Source organism: Mycteria americana, chromosome 2 (genome assembly GCF_035582795.1).
Source record: "Mycteria americana isolate JAX WOST 10 ecotype Jacksonville Zoo and Gardens chromosome 2, USCA_MyAme_1.0, whole genome shotgun sequence".
Classification (NCBI taxonomy): Eukaryota; Metazoa; Chordata; class Aves; order Ciconiiformes; family Ciconiidae; genus Mycteria; species Mycteria americana.
In genome coordinates, this window is record NC_134366.1 from 83,732,000 (window position 1) to 83,759,932 (window position 27,933).

At 35.0% G+C, this 27,933-nt stretch overlaps 1 protein-coding gene across 1 annotated transcript in view; it reads right to left on the bottom strand.

Annotated features, from left to right (window-relative positions):
* Positions 1-27,933, bottom strand: part of RELCH (RAB11 binding and LisH domain, coiled-coil and HEAT repeat containing) — an 86,767-nt gene that overhangs the window by 43,434 nt on the left and 15,400 nt on the right. Inside the window, exons 2-10 of the mRNA XM_075493971.1 lie at positions 24,856-24,945; positions 16,565-16,636; positions 16,401-16,456; positions 16,177-16,290; positions 14,111-14,314; positions 13,931-14,022; positions 12,627-12,932; positions 8,167-8,242; positions 7,674-7,769 (exon numbers count right to left, since the gene is read on the bottom strand). Of these exons, the coding sequence (XP_075350086.1) occupies positions 7,674-7,769; positions 8,167-8,242; positions 12,627-12,932; positions 13,931-14,022; positions 14,111-14,314; positions 16,177-16,290; positions 16,401-16,456; positions 16,565-16,636; positions 24,856-24,945 (1,106 nt within the window). The remainder of the gene's footprint in view (positions 1-7,673; positions 7,770-8,166; positions 8,243-12,626; positions 12,933-13,930; positions 14,023-14,110; positions 14,315-16,176; positions 16,291-16,400; positions 16,457-16,564; positions 16,637-24,855; positions 24,946-27,933) is intronic.

The window sequence follows — 27,933 nt, forward strand, 5'->3', positions numbered from 1 at the left end:
TAAACAAGGTGGACATGTGGAAACGACATTAAAGACACCCTCACTGCTCAACTTGTATTTTCCTAAACAGCAAGTGCTATGTTTATTTTAAACATAGAACAATACTCTGTTTTATAGCATTGCCTAAGCTAGTCAACTCCTGATAAGCTTTTGTTTTCATTTTACAAGAATTCTGCTCAGTGTGCTATTTCTCCCCCCTGAAGATGACCGAGACACATCCTAAAATGTATTTTAACATTCTGAAAGATATTTTGGCAATATTTAACCCACTTATGGTACAGATTAGGGAATTTATGATGAGAGGAATGAATGTGGAAATATCCTACCTGCTGCTTAAAAAATCTGAAAGTACAAAAGGAGAAATGAGAAATAAATTTGAACAATTTGGACATTTCTATTTCTCAATATTTTAAAGTGAGCCATTTTTTTGGTTTGTTTTTAAGTAAGTGTAGCACAATGCAAAGTAATGTGAATTGAAAACCTGTATTAAACTTTAAAAATTACATCGCATGAAGAGCTAAATAACTTTCTTCAGCTGAAAGCTCCCTTCCCTCTAGAATTTGCATGTTAGATTTTATTTTTTGTATACTTAATATTCAGTTTTTGCCCATTTAAAGTTCTGAGAAGGCAGGGGGCTTAACCTATTTAACTTTTTTTTTGTACTTCACAGAAGCATTTTCTCTCCTGCAACCACTGTTTTAACTCAAAGATTTGAAAAAATATTATAAAAATAGAAAAACCTGCCACTAAATATACTACTTGTACATTAAACTAAGATCTTTTAAAGAGGAAATCAGTTTGCAATTTGTAGATACACAACATAATTACTAACTTCACCATAAAGAATATAGCTCATGGAAAAACCTTTAAATCAAAAAAACCCCTGTGTTACTTTGCTGAGATCTAACTTTCTGAAATCTACCCTAAGTTCACATTATCCAACTGCTCTTGCAATTATTCTTAAGTAATCCTTTTAAAAATTTTTTTTAAAAAAAGAATATACCCCATGAAATGGGACGCGTATGTTTTATGATCTGGGTTTTTTGTTTCATTTGTTGAAGCCATCACACTGACTTCACTTTCCTAGTATGCTTGAGTATCTACTCAAAAATCTCAACTGCTCACTCAGAACTACTGCTAGATTTCAAAACAGTGCCGTGAGTTGTTTTTTTTTTTTAAAGCGCCTTTTCAAATTTAAGGAAATGAACAAAGTTGTCTTTTTCCAGCTGAGTCTGTATGAAAGGAAAACAGCTAGATACTACTACCTTGCGTGTGAAAGGCTAATGAATAACCTAACACTATTGACATGGGGCAGATACAAGGCTGGTTCTTTACCTTGCAGAAAGCTGGTTATTATAGCTGATGGAATTAGCTGTATTTTCTTGTCCATTGGTCACATTCTTTCATGCATACTATGGGAGAAGAGAGTGTTCTCTGCATCGCTGCATCAGTGCTTCTACAGTTCCTTCTCTAAGGGGAGTGGAGAAACAGTGAGAAGACTTGAACAGTGTTTTATGTGCTCCCCATATACTTAATGGACAGGAAGGTAAAACTGGAGGTGGAAAGGACTTTTTGTGGGACAAGAAGAACAAAACTGCTCCCATCGACGGACAAAACAGGTCAAGTGAATTCTCCCAAAGACTTAAAAGGGGACAAGATTCTTCTCAGGATATTCAGGATGATTAAGAACAAAAAACAACCAGCAGGTTTGAGCTCACTCCTTCCTGTTGCTAAGGGCTATGCCTTAGACGTAGACTTGTTTAATAAGTCTCAGATTTTTCGTTCTCAAAAACAGCAGAGAAGTGCTGTAGAAAGTGGTAATTTTCCAATAAGACATAATAATATTAGTATTTGGCTGTTTAAATTCAAGAGGAAAGTTCATAACATTCTTATGGAGACTGTATATAATTATTAATAATCAAGGAGAGGACTTCCAGTGCTATCTGAAACACTCTGCCTTCCTTGGGAAGGAATACCACTTGTGCTGACAGTCATAAAGCAAGAACAGACATTTAAAAACAAAACCAAAAAAACCCAAAAAACAAAACAACAACCCTCCCTTTATTTAATTTGGGATCCTTCCTAAGCTTCCTGTTCATTCTCAAGTCCCTGTTTTCCCTTTTCCCTCTGACTTAGGAAAACTGTTCATATTGGTGTTACTCAACACTACCAGGAGTGACTTTCAGAACTGCAATACTGTTTTCCTTCAGGTGCCAAGCAGACAGCCATAACAACATTGTCAGCACTTGCAACTTGATGAAATAAAACATCAGGTGTCAGAGGTCTCACCTCCACTAATAAAAAGGCAAGTTCTTATCTGAGGTAGTTTATATCTGTGAGCTACCCAGATGTAGAATAGACAGAAAAAAAGTTATTTTGTTTTTACTGTGAGATAAGCTACATAAGAGGTGAATGATGGACAAGGCTATGAAGCTGACCTAATGCATTGCACAGGAAAACTGAAATGGCCCGTCTTCTCTCTGTTCTACTTCTGTGTAACTGTCCACGTAGGTCTCTCCGAAGAAAAACTCACATTTTTTTCACCATAGTACCTTTGGACAACTTCTCCCTAACTTACAACAACATGTTGTTATCTTTGAACAGGATTCACTATTTGAGCTGATTCAAATCCTCAATAAAGGCAATATTTACATGGGCATATGGAGCAGCTCTTCATCATGGTCAAAAGAGGCTGGCTTTTTAAATGGTAACTGGTATCATCTCAGCTATAGGCAAAACAGTTCCTCCTACATATTAAAAGTATTAAAACAAAATATTAAAGTTTGGGGTTTTTTTAAAATGCATCCTATAACAAGCATTTGTCTATTTTGCTGTCAATTTTCTTACAAGGTAGCGAGGAATTTTCTGTGTTGTTGCCTTCATTATATTTTTTTTGTTTAACATTCTGACCAAAGTCTTCTACATCTTTATTTCTCTCACTAATTAGTGTCTTTTTGTTGGAGTGTTCATAAGCAAAATAATTACCTCGAAGAATAAATTTAATTAGTGTTAAGTGTCAAGACTGGTTACTTCAATAGCTTAGGATAGTCTTTTTTTTATTATTTCAAGTCTTAATGTAAGAATATGGCAAACAGGTGACAACATAATATATAAACCAGGATGACATTACAATCTATTTTGTAAATGTGTCCCTTTTAATCTTCTCTAATAGTCAATGCTTATATTGTGAACCAATGCTATGTTAAAATTCTTCTGTAACTTAGCCTCTGACAACCAGTAAATAAAATAATCTTACCTGCAGCAACTGAAATAGCTGCAGGTACTAACAAACTACTGATATGAAGTCTCTTGCGCAAGAGTGTATTTGAAGCTCAGAATTCATCCTTTTAGGTTTTAAAATGAAAAAATATTTAAACATAGGATTAATACATGACTCAGAACTTCGTGCTACTTATTAATATTAAAATTACAACCCTAATTACATTTCACGGGATGAAACTATTATTCCAGATCCAAATTAAGCCTCTTGTAGATCCCAAAGGGATGCTTTTACATAAGAATCAATGCAAACATGGGTGTGAAAAAAACTTAGTACTTCTTTGTTTATATCTACTGTTTAATTGGAAACCTGCATATAATAAAACTACGGTAACAAAACTAGTAACAATTAGCAATTCAATTCATAAACATTAAATTCAACTCCTTGCATCAATGAATTACTTTATGTTTAAAGACACGGTGTTGAAAGACATCAGCTTTCAGACTAGAGATGAAAAGGATACTCTCTGAGATTGAGCTATTTCATTCTAAGGAAACTACACTAGCCCCTCATATCCAGAGAAGGGAACTAAAGGACTTAAATTAAAAAATAGTTATGTGTGTCCCTCATGTATGTAGGGGGCAACCCCACCCCCAAACAAAAAAGCCCCCCAAACCAAAACCAACACCCCATGTAAACCAGAAGAGAACGAGCAAACAGGCTGTGGTCAACACTATCCCTGTTTTTCAGAAACACAATCTATAGAAGCCTACTGCAATCTAAGTTTTACAGGGTAGCAGAAAGTATTTTAATTGTTCATTTAAATTTTTCTGTTCTCCTCTATTCTGTGAAATGGAAACAGTCATTTAGAAGATATTGATGGCTGATAATTTTCATGCCCAGGAACTCACAACTTATATACCTTTATCCATATCCAATCAGAATGACATCTGCTTGACACAGCCACTGGAAACAGCCATTTAAATATACTGCCAAGCTCTGATACAGCATTCTTTTACATTTTTTAACAAAGCCAATATTTTATGGCTTTTAAAGAGTAAGATGAGATGAAAATTTGTAATAAGATCTTCAGCTCGACTGTGTTTTAAGAGACAGCTACCTACAAAAAAAGCCAGAGAATGAAAGTGCCTCAGTGATGTCTATGTGTAGTTACCACATGGTTAATGTGAACAACTTTAAATCTACAGCACTACTTTCTTCTAGCAGAGTTGAGAATGGCACCCATTCAGAGTTTGCAGATTCAGCATTATCTTTGCTTCAACTTTACAAAGAAGTAAAAGCAAAACTCTACTCTTAACATACTGAACTCTATATAAAGTAACAGTTTCTCAGTATAAAAATTCAGTGACGCACATTTAGTAAACCATTACTATCATGATTTTGCTAAGTTTGTGTAACACAAATTAAAGTTACAGAAACTAACCCTGGAATAACAGGTGAGATGAAAGGTATAAATAATTAAGGAGAAGTGTTTCTTGATTAAGAACAAGAGTACAAGATCCTGATATTAAGCCAGAAAGTTTACTCTGGCCCAAACTCTGCTAAAGAACTACATACTGCAGAGCATGGAAGTTGTACATACAAACAAGGTTACTCCTGTTACCTGACAAAAGGATATTGATTTTTACATCTTATAAAGGGTAAGAAATCAGTATTGCACTGATTAGTTATTGCAAAAATTTGAGAAGATTGCTTTTCTGTAATTACAGTTCAGCCAAAGGAATCTTTTTCTGGTATACGTCTTGACAAATAGAAGGTGGCTGATTTTATTTTTTTTTTAATCTTAGATGTGTTTTAGTTTTAAGTGGTAAAAAACATGACTGAGGAAGCAGATTCCAATGCAGATGAAATTTTATGAACTCAAGCTGCTTATCTGCAAGAAGCGTTATCACAGACTGCATACCGAGCCAAAGGGTTGGTTTTATTTTTTTAAGAATAAGTTTTTAGCATTTTGTTTCTGTTCATTCCAATTACTATTTGGGTGCAGTATCTCCTCTGTTTGTGAGTGCATTCACATACAAATCTAAACACTGACATACATGTTTTTTAGCAGTTAGGATAAACTAGACACTTGGGATAGAAACAAAATTAAATTTATGTGTTGATACATGGAATTTTAATGCCTACGAATTGCTTTCAGGCAATTATCCTATATTATCCATTATTGATTTTACCCAGTTGAACTGCTCTTTTAGAAACAACTAAAATTATCTCCTCAGCCACCCTACTCAATACTGTATTTTTCCTTCTTTCTTATCTTCTAATTGGAACCTAAACTACAGACATTGAAGAACAATTAAAGCTGCATCAATACACAAAAATAACAAATAATTTCAGAAATGCATCAGATATTCTGACACTAACTGGTCACTCAGATGTCAACTGTAGTATTTACTGGACCACTTATTACCAAGACAGGCAGGCTGCTACTGACCTTAAGAGGGTTAAAAGCATGGGTGAAATGGCTTCTGAATCTCTGGTAAAGTATAATACCTACTGAGAGATTGCCAAGCTCCACAAACCCAGTTTCTCCAAAATGAAAATGTATAGCACAACATTTTCAGCTTAAGATTTTGCAATCAATTTCAATGTGGTGGATGCTTCAAGAACAAAGATAGGTACTTTAGAAAGTCATCACAAAATTATGTTTAGTTCTCATGTCTAACACACTGACAGTGTAAGATCTTAAATACTACCACTCTACCTTTTCAGAGTAGACTTTGCATTATAAACCGAACCTGTTATGTATCTTTCTCAAATTAGTGATCTTTTGGTATATTTTCACACCACTTGTCTGTAAAATTGTGCTAAGACTCTCTCATGATAAAGTTGGTTTTGGACAAGACCCAAAGTTGTACCTTGTTGAAGAGAGCCTAGCTCTTAGGTTAGCTTTTTGTAATACTGATATTAATAAATACTACCAGATGGTCTACCCAAGTTTTCCTTCAAATTCCACGACTACATCTGAAAGAACATTACAATAGTTATAGCAACGGGTGGTAACTGAGAAAAGCTATTTTTAAAGCAAATTTCAGTTCTCGGAACATTAAGCATCCCATGCAATCCAGTTACACAATTCTCACTTGCAGCTTTTTCAATCAAATTGAAACAGATGACTCGTTTAAGGCAAAAATACATGTAATCAAATGTAACTTCAACTGTAAAACAAAATAAGTAGGAAATAGCCTAAAAGGCCACAAAAATATTAAGTGCATTACACAGATTATGCTACAAGCTGTGAAAAGAAGCCAAAATACCACATCCTGCCAAGCAGAGGGAAGGAAAGGAATAAATAAGAAATCAGAAATTAAGCACTGATCCAGGAACATCCACAGAATTATTCTGAAAGACTATTAACAGAACCATTTCCAGAGCACCCAGTTAACACCCCCACTCCCTCAGAAAAAACCCCAACCCTTTTATAAAGTTTGAGACTTTCAAAACTTGGTACATCTCAAACTGACCATGTCAACTGCTGATAATTACTCGTATGTTATAAAATTTAAGATTATAGGATCAGTACAAATTTCTTGAGGATTTTTCAAAGCCTTAAAATGAATTTATGCAAAACGCACTACTAAGTCTACCATACTGTAGGTCCCCTCAACAAGGACTAAAACTTACTCAACAAGCTATGCTACTTCAAACCCTTTATTTCAGTGTCAACTATAAGGCTGTTGAATTTTTGATTGATATATTTTTCTTATTTTTATTTTTTACACATTTGGTAATGTGCAATATTTACAACAAAGCAATACAAAACCAGTCATTTTTTTTCCACCTTCCATCACAGTCTTCCTTTTCTACACTATACAGTATGAATGATTATGCAAAACACCATCTTCACTCACATTCAAAATAAACATTATGTTTTCATAATTTTATTTAGCTTCATTTTAAATTTAAGGAAAACATATAAGCAAGATAGCTAATTTTCTTATGAAGGGGTGTTTTCGATGAACCTTATCTTGGCTGATACACGGAGCTTCTAGAAAAAGACAGTAAAATAAATTTTTTGTAGAAGTACATAGTGCTGCAAAAGAACCTGAACATTAATCCTTATTAAAACTGATAGTTAAACCAAATTTAATGTTTGAACTTATATCCTCTGCTCTTTATAACACACATTAACCATAGTATTCTCTAACAAAAACATTTGTGCTACCACAAACAGATGGACCTACAGTAACAGTTAGTCTTGCTGAATGCTAATGGGTGCCGTAAGCAAAGGAAGAAATGTTAGGGTACCATGCAGGTTTACTGAACTCACCTGACAGAGGTGTAAAACCATTTTCTAGGAGCAGAGATGCATGCACAAAAGTAAGAACATGATTGCAAGTAACAGACTTTCATGAAATTAGATGCAACATCTTCAAAATGAACAACAAAACATCCTGGTAAAAACAAAAAGTAAAGTTTCAGGGTTCCTCACCTCTCGCTTTGCAAGCAGCACATTAGGAACAATATGAGGCAGGCAGCGTCCCAACATTAACATGACGCTTTTTTCACTGTCTGCAATCCGAGATACCTAGAAAACCAAGTTGTTTGTTTTTTTTAAATGAAGCACAGGAACAGAAAAATAAACTTTCAAAGGAATAATAAGAATTGCAGCAGGCTGATCACTTACCAGAAAATACTTAACTTACTCACACACATTAAGCCATAAGTTTTTGATCTGGCAGTAACTTCAAAAGCATGAATCCACTTGTAGAGACTCAAAACTTCCCAGTAATTACATATCTATCACTAGGTTTCATATTTAAGCTAAAATCTGAAAGCATATCTTATTTCTTAAGTTTCATGCACATAAATTTATCTCTCCATATACGTTAACAAGTCTTGTTTCAAAGCAATTATTGCTTGTTTAACTATTGCTGCCATGCAAAATAAAGGATCTTGTAGTTTATGTCAACTGGGAAATATACCTCTGATCCCAAACGGCTGTCTGCTGACATCCGACAGAAAGACAGTAGTGCTTGATGGAAAGCTGGTGACAACTTCCTGAAATATTGTCAAAAAAGCATAGATCAGAAAGGCGACTGAACAAGTCCTTTCACTCTGGTTTAACCAGCTAGGGAAAATGACATTCAGAAAGCATGTTTTAAGTGAAGCATACTGCAGAAGTTTTTGTTTAAAATTATCTTTGACTTTTAGGGTGTTTAGGTTGTAGCAAGAAAAAAGGTGGGTGTCCTAAATTGGGAGTTACTTTTAGTTCCGAAAAACGTAACATCTTTCAAACTGCTGCACAGACAAAAACAGGACAAAAGCGTGAAGAAAAGGAAGCTTTAGCAATAAAGAGGAAGCATACAATTATGCAAACACGGGGGGGGTCAGGCGGAAATCACAAGAAACAGTATTTTTGCTTAATGCTCTGATTCTGCACATTGCATAAAAACATTTGAGTAGTCAGTCACTTACAAGCTTCAGGATTAAATAGAGATTGCTCAACTGCCACTTTGGGATCTAAACGCTGGATTCAAATGTACAGCGAGATCCTCAAAACTAACCTTAAATTGCTGCCTAAACCCTAATGTAGATGTGTATCTATAGAAGTACTGCCTCATGGCCATATACAGCACCAGCCAACACAGCCGAGCTACTGAAAGCCTTAAGCATACGCATAAAACCCTGACAAGAGTCTCTTAACAACCTTGTCTGAGGAGGATAATTTGCCAGAAATGTTCTCAGAAAACAATTACTGGACTGACCATTACATAAAACAGGTAAACATCATCAGCAGCAGCATCCTATTTTTCCCAGTAAGGACAACTCCCTCTGCCTTATCTGAGGCCTGTATTTAGATGCTAATCTAACACTGCCTCATCCACTACACTCTAAGAGGAAAAAGAACATTTGTCTTCCAAAGCACGCACAGAAAGCATCTCACCCTATATCATCATCTGCTGTTTGAATCCTCTAATGACACTATATGAGTTTAAGGGAGGAGGCAATTCCTATTTTTTATGTGGAAAGTGGTAGCACCTTTCAACTCTTAAAAATGCTATTTTGTGCACCTGAGCACACAAATTCCTATGCATATGCAATTATGTGTATGGACCTATATATTTTTATCTAATAGATTGAAATATCACGCTATTTATAGTAAATACATCATCATTCTCCCTTTTCTAACCAAAAAGAGCACATTAAAAATCTAAGTTCCTACTTATAATGTTTAAACTAATCCAGGAGGATACTGATAAATATACCAGAGTATTTTTCCTCATCCGACTGTTTACAAAATATGATAAATAAGAATTTATGTTTATTACTAAAATCAAGTTTCTTTCTTGACAATATGGGTTTTTAAAACACATTTTAACTTTGAATGAAGCAAGTTTGTTTTAATGCCAATCAGCTTGGTTTTGTGCAAGCGTTCACTTTAAAAAAGATACTAAACTACTCAGATGGTGGTGAGTTGTAAGGGACCTCTGTTTAACAATATGTTAGTCCTTATTCTGTAAAAGTATTCTTGAATGACAGATTTACAGGCTCTGCTCAAAGCTTTAAGGTTTATTTACACTGGGAGAACAGGGGCAAGCGCTGCAAAGCAGCAGCTTACCATTGAGAGGCAAGGCCTTGGCCAGCCCTTTGCCCGGGCTGTCCTTCACCTCAGCATGTGTTCTGCAGAACGTCAGATCCTTCCCCACTTGAAACCTTAATTAAAATCCTACATAAGGGCAAAGTTCTATCCCCATTTTGCAGAGACTGAAAACTAAGTATGACAATAGGTCACTGAATTTCCCCATGGGTTAATTAACAGCAAGCTCTGGGCAGCATGGATCCCATTATGATTGCTGGCTATATTTAGTGTCAACAAAGTTTCTCCTTGATGAAATCTAGTAAAGTCCTCGATGGCTATGCTGGACAGAAACGATGACAGACCCAGACCTCTTGCACACAAGCCCGTGGAAAGTCTTTTCAAGGGACAACAGATGCCAGTAGTGAAGATGTTCAAACATAAGAAAGTATGATGAATACAAAACCCAAGTACTACTATTCTATTCCATATAACATTGCGACAAAAGAGCCAATTTACTGAAAAAGTCATGAGTGACCGCTATATACAGAAAACACCTTGTATTTGGTGCAAACTACCAAACACCTAAAATGAGTTGAATAAATACAGTCTATTTAAACTGCTGCTAGTGCTTTCTACTGCAATCTGTTAGACCAGGCATTTGTCCAATTATGGCCATGTCCTTGTTTGCGGGCATGCCCGCACAGCTGCTCTGAGTGCAGTCACACAACGCAGGCTCACTTGCTCTTCTCTCTTCCCATCTGGGCAAGATTTATGCCAGGAATCCACTCCCTAGCTACAGTAGTAACAAACTTGGCTTTTAGGATAGAGTCTTAGTTTTTAACACCTCTTAAATACATTTTGAATAAATTGTAGCAATTGCCTGCTACAAATAACCACCCCTGGACGTAAATAAATAAATATCCAGCACTTCTATCATGCTGCTTCTCCCACAAATCTCAAAATACTTAACAAATAATGTAATTCTTAATGAAAAAAAATTACTGTATTATTACAAACCAAGTGCATAATCCAGGAAGAAAATTTAGTGATATGGATCTATAAAACACTGTATCAAATACGTTTTTCCTTTGACCCTTCACTGACATGTTAAGCCCAAAACTCAGTACAAAAATAGATACACATTACACAAGTTAACTCAAGGGGGATTCAATGCATTATTCAACTGCTTTTCAAATAAATCCACGTGCAGTTATATTTGAGAGCTCTGAGCAGCAAAACAAATTCTGTTTTTCTAGAGACTACTGTCATAAATCCCACTGGAGACACTTACAGTTCCTTCCTCACTCAGTGATCTCATCCTATTTTGATACCCATCCTCACTATCCCCAAACCATCAATCTAATATTCATGCACTTAATGCTTCCCAGCACTCCCAATTACTCTAAGCAAAAAGAAACTTGCAACAAGCCACAGATGAAAGTAGGTAGACAAGTTTATACAATCAGCGTCCAACAGCTGTAAGTTTTGATTATTACACGGTCTAGACATTCAGCTAGGATACGAAAGAAATTTTTTTTAAAATCTGGAAAGCTTAAATGGAACCATCGCAAAATTTTCCAGAAAAATCTAAGCCAAGTTTTACTTTCCTGTTAAACACTAGTATATTCAACTAGAAGAGAAGAAATTTGTAGTAAGACTCTAAAGTACTGTATTCAGAATCAGAAATCTTTCTTCCTGTTCAATTCTAAAGTTAAGATACCACTGAAAAAGTGCCCCTACCCTAGGACTCCGTGCAAGAAGTTCAGGAAGTCCAGAGAAAACAGGATACTTCAGGTTTGCAAGAAAAGTGAATTACTAGCAGGGGTAGCAACTATTTTTTTTTCCTTCTTCTCCCTCCCCCCTCGCAGCTTATATTGATTTTCCATCTGCACAGAATAGCACACGGATTTCTACTTGGTATTTTCAGACGGAAGATAATTCTAGAAAGATACTACTGTATCAACACCAGCAAAAGAACACTAAGGGTACCGACAAAATACAAAGCAGAATGGCTACCTGCTCCCCTAGGAACAGCAACGGTAAGACCATAAGGTGAGCTATTTTGGCATCTTTGTCCACAATGGTAATTTTAGAAGTTGTACATACCCTCATTAAGTTTGTGGTCCCTGTTACTCCTGATGGTTACACAGTGGTTTATCTATCACTTAATAAATATGCTATTTCCCCTCTTCACTATAAAGCTTAAAAAGACTGTGTAGATTGGACAGGCTTTCTCAAGAACACTCAGACACACAAAGTCAGTCTCCATGTAATAACACAACATGAATACGCTATTTTAATTAAAAGAATCAGTTATCCAGTGAAGACTTACCCTAAATTCAAAACTCAAAAAGCAGAATGTCACCAGATACCCTTTCTGATTATTAAAAAAAAAAAAATTCATACTGCTCTCTTAGATATTCTAAGAGAGATACATACATCTACAGAGGAAAAGTAAAAAAAATTTCCCAACCACTCTTGAAAAGAACACGAGATTTCATTATGAAATTCAAATCTAAAATAGAATGGAAATATCCTGTCTTCCCATTCACCATTTTGATTTTAGCTTTTTTTGTTGTTGTTGCAAGGAACAGGACTGGTTTTAGAAACAAGTAGGAGGTGAAAAGAAACCCTTAAACTTAATACTAAAAATGTAGGTCTGTCAAATGTACTCCTTCCTAAAAAGATTAGGAACAATATGAAAATATCAGCACTGTACCCTAAAGATATGTTAAGTCTTTTTGTGGTTTGAATGCAAATAAATGATCTATGAATTCTGCAGAATTTTACTGTTAGAAAAATAGCTATCTACTTTACAATAATTTTTAATTAAAGCATTCCAGTTTAAAACTTATCACTAACCTATTAGGTTTATCGAAGTGGACTGCAGCTTTACTTGCTGGAGCACAAGAGGACAGTTTCTCTGTTTCTTTACAGGGCACAGAATTTAGCATATCATCTTTAGAAGTCCTTGAATCCACTTCAGCTGATAAAGAAAGGCTTGTTTCCTCAGTGTTTCCATGTTTATTGTCATTCTCAGAGCTCTTGATATCCAGGTACCGTCCATTGTCCTCTGAGACTGTGAGAGGCACTTGTTTTAAAGGATGGGGAGCTACACCATAAACTGTTGACACAGCAAAGTTTTCATTCTTGAGAAAATCTATTTCACTAAAAAAGGAAAAGCAAAGAATGAAATTTTTGTAGCTTTCATAAGAAGGTTGTTGGAATCACAAGACTGAAGCACAAAAATGACAACATACTGAAGAGCTCCCTCTTCAACTCCAGTATGTTCAAGAATTCCATTAATAGAAGTAACTTGCATCACACAAGCTGTTCAAACGAGCACGGTTTAAAGGAGTTCTTTAGTCAACAATTAGTAGTAGGAAAAATGCGGCACTCAAGAGTGAGTGAATCAATGAAATAAGTGAGTAACAATAGTAGTATCTGCTTCTGGCTGAAATCTGAGCACTGAGACAATTGTCACAAGACATAACTCTATTTGGGATGCAAAACTTAAAATACTATAGTGGTGAATTAATATATACTATCCCACCTGGCTCTGAAATGGTAACTATGAAAGTCAATAAATACCCTTAAAAATTATACACTTGCCCATATATTGTATTGGTGCATCTCTTAAGAGGAATGATATCTTATAGCTTATAGAATCATATGTTTTGACCAAACTTTTAAAGTCTCTTTTTCTGTTGTTAAAGATACTGTCATTTCTACTAGTCTTGCTCTGTAGAAAGAAAAACTGTACTGAGTAAGTTATTAAAACAAACACCTTTCTAACAGTGTTTGCAAGCTGTACACACCATAGTACTAAGGGGTGGAATAACGCTGACTGAAGAGAAAACCTACACAAAACACACCAGAACTGATTCTGTTTTCAAAGTAGTAAATAAAGAAGTTGCATTGAAAGAACAAAACTGATTACAAGATTAAATGACGTAGGTAATAAAAGGGAAATAGTCAGTTTGAAGTCTCTTCCTTTTTCTAAATCAAATACCATGTATTAAAAAGCAAAGACTGCCCTGCTCTGAAGTAATTAGTCCTAGTAATCCTCTAAGTGTAAGTTGTATGTTTTCATATATGTGCTAGAAAAACATTGAGAAGTTATTCCAACATTTATCAGCAGTTGAGCAGATTGATAAAGTACATACCTCTCAAGTCTTTGGATTTGTTCCATCAAAGACCATTTCTCACTGTTTAACACACTAATTTGATCTTCTAATTTTTGCACTATTAAACATTGCTAAATACAAGATAGAAATAAAAGAGTTTAGTACAATAAAATTAAATAGTACTGCAAACAGCTGAAACATTTCTGTACAATCTCTTACTTCTATTGACTGTGGTGTTGTTTCAAATACAGGGATGCTCCCAAGTATAGGAGTAGCAGCCTCTAACTCATCATCTTCTACACCAACTGATACATCCACAACATCTCTTGCAGTAATGTGATGGTTTCCAAAGTCACGATAGAGTTGTAACAGGTCAGGAGGTTTTGGAATGTTCAATCCTACATCATCCCAAAGTTCAAAATCCTTCAAAGGAATAAGAGAAACTCAAGCATACCATATACTTCCCTTTTTTTATTTTTTCGTTTCTCTTCCTCATTTGACTGCAAGTCATACAACAGCAAAATACTCATGTCAGGATTGCATTGTAGTAAAGGAGATGAAAGCTTAAATCAGGTAGCAAGAAACAAAAGTAGAAAAAGGATCCATTTCATGACCCAAAGCAGTTTCACCCTAAAGGCAGCTCTAGGTAATGTGCTAAAGAAAGGACCTTCCAAAAACACATAGATCATGATTTTTTTTTCCCTAGGATGTAAACACTTTTTAGAATCAGATATAAAGTTGATCAAATTCTAGCAGAAGCCAGTGCAGCTGATAGAAGGCTTTCTACTGATAGGGGTATCATTTTGTTCCCATCTCATTCACAAGTACAGGTGTAATTTTCCAGAAGCAGACAAATAGCTCTGTAGATGACAGAGACGGGATGCATATTCTCAGTGAAATTTGGACATAACTGTATTAATTGCGTAGAAGTGTAATCAATACTAGGGCCTCGGGTCACAAACCATCACTGTACATCCTTCCTTTTCTCATTGACATGCTACCATCCTATTATTTCAAAATTACTCCATGTATATAAACAAACATGTGCAACATGTGCACTGTTATACAGGAGTTGTGATGGTCTTTTTAATGACATTGATTTTTTTTTTTTTTTAAACTTTTTTCCTACTGTTCACAATTTTCACTATATTTTTCCATAGTCTGGTTACATACAACTATTTGACAAAAGGTTATTTTCTGAAAGAATGATGTGAATAATCTGGAAAAAAAATGTGCATTCTATATGTTAACTTAGTATGTTTATATTTACTTTTTAGAATTAAGAACTTTTCTGGGTTTTTTTGCTAATTGTCTCACAACATAAAATATTTTCAGTTGAGAACACATAAAAAGTAAGGATAAATTATTCTATTTTTTCTCTTTTTGGGGCTGTATACTTACAAGTATTTATATGAAGCCTAGCACTGTTAAATCTTAAGTGGATGATCCAGAGATTTTATTTAACAACCCATTTTCTTTACAGATTAGGATATGAATTGTAGGAAAAATAGAGGAGGACTAGTTATAGATAGAACTGGGTGAAATTCAATATTCAATATTGAATTCAATACTTATTTCTTCTGGAAATATTCCAGTTTTGTGCTGAACATATATTGGGTGTTTTGTTCACCCACTAACAGTCAGAATGTAATTAGAACCTTCCAATCATTTGAAGAAATTTCTCCCATGAAATGCAAGCCAACAGAGACATAAAACTGATCATCTTAAGAAAAATGCATCAAAGCATAGCTATGTTTGGAAATATCTAAGATAACACATTATTACTGAGAGCTTCTCCAAGACTGTATTCAATGCCACAGTATGATTAAGTATACTCATACACAGATATATGCCCAGGAGATGACAAACAATGAATATATTGTATGTCCCAAACAAATCAACTGAGTATAATTTACGGAAAAGGTTATGTTCAAAATTTTACTACAACCAGATCCTTGAGTTTAACTGAAAGGGTGTCCATCAGAATCCAGGAAAGTGTGTAAGTACCTGTAACTCACAGTATTTTTCTTCTTGTTTTGCTTCCTTTAAAGAATGCAAGCATTCTGTCTCCTTCCTGCAAATTTTTGGAAAATACTCCTCAAAGTGCTGTGTTTTCAAACCATGCTTTATATATGAAAATGCTAACTAATATATTTAACTCTTAGAATACTCTTATGTATGAAGGGAACTACATGCACAGGAAATATCATTTAAGTTCACTTGAGTTTATGACAAGATGAGAATATGGAAAGCAGGTATGTAAAAAAAGCACCAGAAAATTTTACCTGATCATGATTTTCATCTGAAAATGTTATTGATGTAAGCTTGTAACTATTCTTCAATAAAAATTCATTAACTAGGAAGTTTAGAGCTCTTTTCTCAAGAGGTCTGATTGGCTCCTGGAAAAAAAGAAAACAATACACTATATCTTTGGTTCATCTTCCTTCCAACTATGGAAGCATATCTGTCTTAAAGTCCATGCAAAGCTCAGTTATCCCCATCCACCTACCTGAATTTCAGGACTTGATTTATAATTTTTTCGTTCCTGCAAAGGAACTTCATTTTCTGGGGAGGAAAAAAAAGTAACTAAATTTTACTCTTTCACACAGGATGAGCTCAGCTACTTCTACATTGTTCAAAGTAGAGACTTAAGAAAAGGTTTATGTACACCACCTGCAGCCTGAGTCAGGTTGGCTCGGAGGGCCTGTATGGTCTCCTTGGCTTTCCGTAGTTCAAACTCCAGGACTGGACAGGGATTTGGATTAAACACACACAGGCATCCAACCAAGGCAAGGGAAACAAAAATAAAATATAAAAAGCAAGGATGGGTGTGAAAAAAAATATACAGTTTGTATTAAACAGAAAGCATGCAATCTTTATGGAACTTATGAACACATGCAGCAGAGTTGGTCTGAAAGCAAACTGGTGAACATTTTCCATAGTTTCACTGGCCGTAAGTTAGCTAAATCAAAATTTCAAGCTGTCTGACAAGGACTCGCTGTAGGGTTTTGGGGTCTCTTTTTTTCTTTATTTCTCCCCCCCACCTTGCTTTTAACTTTGCATATTACTGGGAAATGCTTGCTATTTCTTCCCCACTCTTACAATCAGCTGATACTGTCAAATATTTTGATTTCTTGGGGCAAGGGCAGTATGCGGGCAATCAGATCTAAATGAAGTAAAGCTTAAACCATGAAATGAATGTACTGTCCCATTGAGACTGCAGATTTTTTTTTTTTTCCAATAAAACTATACACTGAAATTTTAGTAGTTTAAATGGCAGAACTTATTTTACTACTAAGAATAATCTCATTTTAAATCTCTATTTAAAAATAGTGGAGTTTTAGGAATACCATAGAGTTGATTAAGATTTTGAATGTAGTTGACTACATTGAAGAGATGCACAAGACCAAAAAAAGAGCAAAATATGCAGCTCTCCTACAGTACTTAGAGAAGCTTGAAACAAAAATGTCTTTGCTCCATTATTCTTAAAAGTTTCCAGTGATTCTAGACTATACAACACTCTCAATGATCTAGAGTCAGCTTTAGAGATTCAAAAATACGTAATTCTAGCTGCTGTGACACCTCCTCCACCTCCCCACCCCCCTGGTCACTGTTATATGTTTCTCATGTTCCAATGTTTCCTCCAAAAAGGGCCAGTAGTCTTTGCACTGGAATTTCATGTGTTTTGCTGTTGAGGTCATATGTATACTGTGGCTTCAAATTCTAAAACCCTGTACCCTTGCAAAACATATAGTAAATGTTCTTTTCACAGCCGTTTACAGTTAGAGCATCTAAGGGAACCTATTTAAGAAATTACTAGATAATTGCATGCATTTCATTAATTCCCAGATTAATCTAATCACACTTAAATATACAGTTACCAGAAAGAAGGATTCTTGTACTTAACTAGAAGAGAGAGCACAGAACAGCTACCATACTGAAGTGTTAAACTATTCTAAAAAATTATCTAATGTTTACTTTATTCCCATGCAAAACTAAAAATGTTGTAGCTGCTTTTAATAAGAAAATAGTAATGATATTTTTAATGATTGCCTGGAAACAATTTAACATGGCTTTTTGAAATATTTACACAGAGAACAATGCATGGCAGAAACACTGCATTGGCTCTTGCTTGTAAGAAATGCTACTGAAGACTACAAATAAAACTATTTCCTCTTTTGAACATCTGTTACTAAGAATCTTTTGATAATTAGCACGCATGGAAAAAAAGATTCACTCAGTTTGCATTTATTCATAAAAACTGAAGGAGTAACTACCGTACACCACATTTGCTACATGAAAGTAACTTGTTTGATGCACAGAATTTTACTGCAGCAATACAAAAGCGCAACTGAGGATATGATGAATAAAATATGTAAAATCTCTCTAGTATTCAGCAATGCTGATCTGCAAATACTTCTGTGCAACAAAGTTAGAAAATGCTCTTGTAGTAAAGTATCTAATAATTTTAGCACTTCCTTGCATTTGAGTTACTAATTCACAGTTATGATTCTAAGTTGTAAGCTACTAATTTGTTAGTTTTTGAAAATTGTAAAGAATTCAAATTAAGTAATTCTTCTGATGGAAATGACTATGCGTTAACATTTTATTCTTGCAAAATATTTTCAAAGACCAGAACAGTTGCAGATCAGGAGTGCCCTGCACTAGAATGATATAAACAATAAAAAAGTTAGAAAAACAACACAAACGAGAAAAACTCAGGAATCCCATTAAGGAAAATAGGAATAAGACATGTCTGAAGGCATAGAAAGCCAAAAAACTCATGTCAGACAAACCCATGTCAGACGGCAAGAATTAATTTTTAGTGAACTGTCATGATGCTGAAAATTCTTAGAAGCCATTAGGACTTTACCCATTCAACCTTAAAAGTAGATTACTCTGCTGCATGTTTCTCTGTATACAGTGGAAGATTCTGGACACAGTATATTTGAGAAGTTGTCACTTCGCGCCATGTCACACATAATTCTACTACAACACAGCATTGCTACAGTTTTACCTCACCTCCTAGTCTTACTAATGCCACCATTATAATTGCACCATACAAACTTTAGATGCATCTAAGTCAATCACAAATTTAGTTTTTATTTGATGAGGTGTGTTCGTGGTTTTTTTTTATATAAACATAAATATTTGTAGATAGCTACAACAATTTCAATCAAATTTTAAATCAGGATTAAAAGTTCTTTATTTTAGAAGGTATACTGAAGTGCAATCTTCTGCCAAAATATGTAATGAATTTTAGCTCAACATATGTACTAATGAAATCAACACTGGAAATCCCCATTTATTGATATGACATTCTCTTAAATAAAAAAGCAACTTCTAACCCTTTTCTTTGTAGCCATTATCAAATACTGACTTTTAAAATAAATGACCTGATCTCTCTCGCCCCCTCTTCTTCTGTTTGAAGCTTATGTACCTTAGAGAAGTTAAGCGTTCAAAAGCATTGATAAAGCCAGCTAAAATTTAACTTCATGCTTGACTGAACTGATAACATGTATAACTCATTATAGTACTTGGTGAAAACTCATTATAGTACTTGGTGAAAGGAGATCAAGAACTCCTTAAGAACGATGCACAGAAGAGTTTTGCTGCAGACAGCCTAGGAAAGGAAAGAACAAAATTGATTCTCTTCTACGTCAGGAAAGCAGAGAACAGAAATTGAGAGCTCTGAGGTTGGTTAATCTTCCTACAAGGAAAGGGCATTTCTGAACAATCTGTTTTGCCTTAGGGGAGAAAACTGTTCTGAATTTAACTGGCACTCTTGCTTTTTCTTTTTATGAAGAACTCAAATCACTACAGCTACAATTCTGAAAAAAAATTAGACTTACTTAAAAGAGCGGAATCTTTCAAGTAAGCAACTAAGCATTAGACCAAGATTTTCAGATTAGTGATTTTTAAGTGTTTCAGTTTTCATGCAGCTAATCTAACACATCTTAAAAGAGGAGTGCATATCAGGAGTAGGTAGCTTGTCTGCTCACTTTTGAAATTTAAAAATGAAGCTCTCTCAAGGATCTTATTCTATTCACCCACATTTGTTAATGACTTCATAAGTTATTGAACCATAGATTGAGAAGTTAGCTATAAAGAACAACCTGTCATTTGGGATATTGAACAAGTTGAAATCTACATGAACAGCAGTCTTGTTGGGCCAAGGCCAAAAATTGAAGAAATAACAGTACTTCTAAAAACTTTGCTTTTGTATAAGCAGTATTTTTTCCAATTACACTAGAATTTTACATTCTACATATGAATTATCTTGTCAGACTTTTGCATACTTCAGTATGAAGTACTTCAGACAACAGTAGAAAGGTAGTTTTATCTCGTGAAGTCACTATATGGCATTCTGGCATTTTCTTTTAAAAGTAGCTCTCCTCTGAAGTATCAAGGGCCTCTGTGCTTACCTAGCTTTCCTCAAATTTGGACATACTGTTACAAGTTTTCTTGTTGTTTGTTTCTTAACTGTCATTTCGAGTTCTTCCTCCTTGTAAAGTAAATGTAGAACTCTAGATGTCCTAAATTATGTCCTCTAAAACATGTATGACATCCCATTACATTTGATGGACTTGTGTCAAACAGAAGAAATTTACATTCTCTGACTATAGTTAGCAATGAAGCCACCACCACAATAACTTCAAGACCTGATGTTTCCTAATTCCCACTTCCCTGACACAAGTCCTAAGAAGAAAAGAAGTGACCATATTTACAGTCAGTGTGAAACACTTCAGGATGTAACACAAATAGACCTGAACCAGAAAGCTGTACTACAGCACGAGATGACTATCAAGCTACAAAAATTACAATCAGAGAGACTGTAATTGTGATACAAACAGAGAACTTGTCATTCTAATAGTGGGAAGCCAAGACTTGACTAGTTAGCCTCATTAATGCTTTCAAGTTAATGAGACAGGACCAGCTACAGAGAAGACCTGAACTACAGCAGACTTGTCTTCAGGTTCAACCCTTGGAGACTATTGACCTGGAAGGAAATTAAGGAGGCTTACAACTGCTTAACAGGGCTTAAAGACAGGAAATGGGAAGACAAAACCAGACCCACTTCAGGATGAACAAACTGAACACACAATGTTAGCAAGTGATTGTTGTATTACAGATGCCTTTTGCATTTTGTTTGTTGGTTTTTTTTAAGATTCTCCTCTGACTTTGATTGTACACAAGTAATAGTACTTATTAAAAACATAAACAAAAAGGCTCTATTAAAAGCAGAAACTGCTAACCTAAGTCTAGATAAATGAAGTCCTCAAAAATAATCAAGTGGGTTTTGAATTTGTCTCTTCTCTTCAAACCCTGACAGGGACAGTATTTTGTTCTGCTAATCAGAGATACACAGTCTAGCCAGAAATCAATGCTAATGCAGGGAGATCTGAGAACACAAATTATTGAAATGGAGTTTGATTATGAGAATTAATTTATTATCATTGAAAACACAGCATTGTGTTTTTAAAATTACCAGATTCTCAGAATAGTAGATGTCAAAGGCAGGTTAGCAATACTAAATATTTTGAATTATGGAAAGTAGGGGGTTTAGATCACAAACATACTTGTGCACATGGTCAATTTAAGATGTGGCAAAAGATTCCGTTCTTAGATTGAATGTCAGATGACCTATTTACACCAAATGCTGTGGGTATTTGACTTCAAGTTAGGCGCACTGTTATTCCACAGGAATGGAACAGGTTTTCCATGAAAATGGAAATGATGAAAATCCATTTAATGAAAATGAATATTTGGAGGAGGTTTACTAAGCCTAATAAATCCTTCAGTACTGACTTTATCTTAGCACCAACTGTTTCAGCACTTAATACATGAATTTAGATTCAAGACTTATTAGTCTTAGAGAACAAGTTGTTTCCATCTAGTAAATTGCAAGCTCTAAGGATGCATATATGTTTTGAAACTCTTTGTGGATTACAAATGTATTCTCCAATTTGTTACATAGCTCTCTATATTTATGTTAAGATCAGGTAGATAAGGAAGAAAATTGATGTTTTCCAAATTGCAGTTAGTTTTGTCATGCTCATCCATATCCTTACTGGCTTTTGTGACTTGCATCTTTTCAGTCAAGCTGATAATAATATTGTAGAAGAGACTCACTTAGCTTCCTTCAATCAGATTTCCCAAGTGACAAGTTCACACCAACTCTTCAAAACACGTTTGCTTCTAGGCCAAATTTTGATTTTAACACCAGATGGAATGAACTGGGCTAACAGATTTGAAAAACTGAAATCCATTTCAAACAAGAGTCTTTCTAGTCATTTCCAGGAATTTTTTTGGATCGGTAAAGAATATGGCAGCTAAGTCTAACACCATCCATAATGGCAAAAGAGAAATATGACAGCTTTGGATGGTATATACACACATTTTTTGATTTGGTGCTTTCTAACATTGCCATGGTATAAAAGTATTCGTAACTGGATATGTTATAACTTCAGTTTTAAAGTCCTTCTGATGCGGGACCAGTTTCTTTTAGTGACTGATGTGCATTTATTTCCTATCCTTGATTTGACATTTGACTAGGGAATTGATATGGAAATCATGGGTTCTGTCCAAACAGTAAAAAGCAAATATAACAGCTTGAGAAAGGCATTTACAAGAAGAAACTATTCAAACCTCACTCTGAAAACTATCAAAAGAAAAATATGACTATCAGATCATGGCCTCAAGCTTTCACAACAGATTACAATTTTATCTCCTAAGCATCAAAGCTCTTTGCTGAGAAGAAAGAATATGAGAAGAAATAAGCAGGATGGACTTCCAGTTATGTTTCAAAGTGCGTTTGCAGCTAAGAACTACTTCAAAAGCAGAAGTTATAAGCCAGAGTTTGTTCAAAGAAGGAACTAGATATGAAAAGATTTTGAAACCTCTGCTGACATAATTTTTTATGTGCAAATTAAATACTAATCAGTTTCCTGAAGTTTATTGCTCAGGTATGTTGTTTTAAACAGAATTGAGGCAAAGATTTTAAGCAATTATAATTGAACCAGAATTTTAAGTAGAAATAGGATATTTTGGAAAACTTTGAGTCTTTACAAATATCCAGAAATAATATCCAGTCTCATTTTGTTCAAGTTCTTATGTCACTTTTTAACAACTCTTTGAGAAACCTCCATAAAGGAACACAGAAATGTAATGTAAATATGCTGCCATATAATTTGCTTGCCTGTTACATATGACAGTGGTCAATTAATACACTGTAATCTTAAAAAAAAAAATCTCTCTATTTTAGGATGTACTTAAATTTAATATTTAATTTTAGGATATATTCATTTCATACTGAAGTAATCAATATTTTGGCATTAATGTTCCATCAGAAGATTAACGGTTCTACTGGATGTCAATTTTGACTGGTCTTTACTTTCTATAAGCATCTCTAATACAATTCAGTTACTAAAGATAGCTCCAAGCAAAGATCAAACTAGCTCTCAGTAATACTATTGCCAAGAAATATTGACTAGAAACAGGAAAAATCTACCAAGATGATGAAAAAATTAAAATATTCGGAATTTGCTTGTTTCTTCCTTGTATTCCAGGACACAGATCAGAAATATGTGGGTAGCTTAAAACACACGTTGTTTAGAAGATGTGTATTTACAACTATTGCCTCCTTGAAACTGACTATGTATATTGAAAAAGAATTAGATAGTAATAAGAATCTGGAATTTTCCATATAAATTGGAACCAGTAAGTACCTATAGTTCCAGACCACACCACTAAAGTACCTCAATTTGCTTCATGTTCATGAATTTAATCCAGTCCTTTACCTCAGAAACACTGGCCAGGTAAGAAAAATGAGATATTCGAACACTTTTGTTTCTTCTCTCTGGGTCAATACTGGTTGCCACTTCAGACTGACCGAGAGAGGAAATTTCAGAATCAAGATCCTTTACAGAACTATGTTTCACTGGCCTTTTCTTTGCCTAAGAATGTGACAGTGTTTCTGCTAGGATGAAGTGTGGTGGTTCACAGCAGACAACAGCGTGGAACAGAGACAGTTATGTCTTGCATAGCTTGCATCATTTCAGGTTTCATAAAGCTAAACTATGTGAACAAAGGTCACAGCAGGAACGACCTTCGTGTGCTCATGATATTAAACAGTATTAATTGACAAGAAGTAAACAGAATTCTGTAGCAGTTTCTAGAGAGCTTTTATGGGTTTCTCTATAGAAGCTGTAAATAACTTAATACCTGAACTTAGAAAAAAGCCTGGATTAGAGAAACACGGCTCACATGCAAAAGAGATTTTTATAATTATTTCAAATTTAAGAGAAAGGTAATCTCTGCCTTTGGCAAGATAATCATAAATCCTGAAATTAAAAATGTCACAGGCTTCTAAGTTCAGAACAACTGCAACGGGCAAAAACCCCTGTCACTTCTTTGAAACAATCTTATACAATCAAGAATCAAATGGGAGAGAAGAAAAGCACTAGAATTAAGATTAGTAGCCAAGATGATCTATGGAACTGAGAAAATCCCAAATTTACTCTGGGTTTGGTAATGCTTGTTTGATCTACATGTAAGCTATATTTAAGAAATGACTTGCTACAGATCTTGACATCAGAAAGCTATCACCAATGTAGTAGTCACAGACTACTACACAGAATATTTTAGCATATGTTTCAGCTAAACAGTAATAGTCAGTAGGCAATAAAGATACTGTTCTATTGTCAAAAACTGGGCACGATGTTCAAGTATACTGCTTGCTTCTACTTTGGTGACATCTGGAATCATACAGAAGTACACCTGCCTGAATATTTACAGTAATTATAGTAGAAGTATCTGAAACATGATTATATCATTAAGTGACTAAACTACCACAGTGAAGTCTTGTCATCTTCAGGTATGTTCATTTAAATATACTTATGCTAGAAACAAGTCAAACAGTAAAGTTAGCATTCTATGATTCCTAAATCATACAAAAAACTTACCTGCTACTCTTTCGTCCGTTTCCCTATTGCCATCATCAGAGTATCTTGCAAAATCTAAGGAATCAAGAGTACTGATGCTTCCAGCGCGATCTTAAGCGGGGGAAAAAAAAAAAAAATCAGAAAAAAATCCAGAGGAGTTGACTGACTTTGATAGAGAAAGTCAAAACATCTTCTCATTTCAGAAACTATAAATCAAAGGCTAAGTAAGTGTTCTACAAGACTGAAATTTTACTGCATTTTCTAAAAGTTTGTCTGTAAGTAAAGAGTATGTCAGTAAATTAAAAAAAAAAAAATACAGCATCACAACAATTTCAGTGAACAGACACTGTAAGAAAGTCACGCGTGCTCCTAAAGGTGGCATTTACTATCCCGGCCGCAGCAGATAAGGAGCGGTGCAGTGTAGCACTTCCTCTTTTCCACAAGGGCCAGGGACCTTTGCTTGGACATGCAGGTGAGCACGCACAAGAAACCAAACAGATACAAACTGTTCTGCAGTAAGTTTCAAGCAGTTCTGTTCCCATTTTACAGAAACCTGTAACTGCCCCAAATACGGTACTGCCTTTTCCCTTTTTTAGTATTTTATGGCATGTTAACGTGACCAAATACTTTTCTACATATCTCCTGATCTAGCCATTAACTTCAGTACATACCCACTTAATACAACATTTACTAAGGAACACATTATCTTGCAAACTTAAAGCAAAGCAAGTAGAGTTCATGCTATTGCAGGTATAATATTCACACTCTAGAATGAAATTGTTAATTAAAAAAAAAAAAAAAATCAAGAAATTCAGTAACCAGTATAAGGTTTTCATCTGACCTTGACATTTTTCATTGGGGGGGGTGGGGGGGTGGGGGGTGGGGGTGGTGGCGATGACACCAAACAAAATAATTTGATAATCAATAATTTGATAATTTCAAGTCCGTTGAAGCACACATTCACCTGTTTATTAGAAAAATGCACAAAGAAATTACTCAGTGACAGAACTCAAAATACATAGAACACACAATTGAACACGCAGAAATTATATTAAGTAACTTAGTATCTTCCCCTCCTTTTGAAATTAATTTCTACATAGCACTTCAGAAATAATTTTAATTACATTAGAGCTGTTGTCACATTAACAAAGAATGAATTCCATAGGGCTGTCAAAAAAACTCATAACTGTCAATGGAAATAGAAGCAATTTCATCACTTGTCAGTCAAATTCTGTCATGACTAACACCACAGAAAGTATTTAACCCCCCACCCCAAATTCTGCATTATGTAAAAAAAAAAAAAATATCTATTAATAAGCTTCTTTTTTGTATGTTTGTGCCTAAGTTGTCCTTTAAGGTCTTTTGACACCCTCTCTACATACAGGCCAGCACTAGACTGAAATAAGAACACCTGGACTGAGACTGATTAAAGCATCTACACTCACCTGAAAAGCTACAGAGAATACTAAATTTGCCAACTCTAGGCAAGTTACACAGTACCAAAACTAAAGCGCCTGGCAACCCTACCTTGTCTGTTTTATGGACATAAAATATATGACAGTATACAGTTTATATTTAACCACAGCTTTTTCTCCATGACTATGCTTTGGCATCCAGGCAATGAAACAGACTGTTGCTCCTCAGCGAGCCTCTATTCAGTATTCAGTTTTAAAACTCACTGTTCATTTGCAGGTTCTGGTATTATCCACTGCATTTTTTCCAGACATTAACCTGATTTAATAATTCTCTCTAGGCTGTTCTATAGCGGTTAGCAGCATAGTACAAACTCTTGTTTTTACAATGTCTTTGCAAAATGGACCGTTGTGAAAATAAACCAGATTTTCTATATGGGGAACCACACTTAAGAGTGCTTGAGTTCAAAAGTAAACATGAATTTTGCATGCACAGCATGAAAGTCTTCAGAGCTGACTTTTCAAAACACCTGACACCTTGTTCAGTAAGTATTGCTCCAATTTATTTCATTGGGAGCTGCAAGATCATTTTTTTAAATCAAATTCAAGACTCAAGTTAAAGAAACAGACAACATCCAAATAGAGATCTCAATGAAAAGCTGATGTTTAAGAAAAGTGACCCAGTCTCATATATAGCATCACTATGGCAAAAGCAGAAATACAACTGTTTCCTCCTGCAGTCTTGCCATATTCACAGATCAATTTTCTATTTCTCTTATGAAACAGGTAACATCAGAGAAACAACGCTCAAATTTTCAGGTAAAGTCAACCACATCATAATTATTGAAGCATCCAAAGCCGTAAGCAACAAAACCTTTTTCATGACTAGTGGCACCCTTTAGAGGCAAAGGCTCTTCCCCCACAACTGATAAAACAAATCCACCCATAAAACACAAACTTATTTGCCAAAGCAGCCAGAAACTTCTTGAAAAAAAGTTGTCTAGAAAAAAGTATGGGATAATCAAAGTCTGTATCAGGATGTACACAACAGAAGCCATTTAAGATCACACCAGCAGCTTTAAATATGACAATTCACAATTCCCAACCAGTGAATATCTATTAGTTTTACAACCTTAATGGTCCTTACAGAAACTAAATAAAACCAAGGGTTTTTATGATTTTAACACCCAGAAACTGCCTTAAGCACCACATCTACATGCACAGCAGCAATTTGTAGGGTTGAAACTTGTACATTCACCATTTAGATTTCTCCTTATCATTACAGTGTTTATGATAACAGCAAACATCTGACACACTCTTTACATACAGGTTGGCATTATAAAGAGACACAAATATCTGGATTCAGATTGATTAAACCAAATGAAGATGTGCTGAAGAACACCAGCCTCATGGCCTGTTTCCTGCTACCATTATTTCCCTCTCCCAGTAATGCTGATCCTCCTTCCCATTACAAAAGTACCTGCCCCAGTTATCATCATCCTCCAAGCACGCTGTCATTAGTAAACCAAGCCAATTTCAGTGCTAGAAGTCATTATGTCCACAGTGTTCAATCTGAAGATAAGGTTTAAAATGAAAACTGTCTTTATGTATCGCATTGGTGGAACCGGAATCTACACAGAGAACCGTGTACCGCTATCCAAATAAACGCTGAAGGAAATGAAACAGT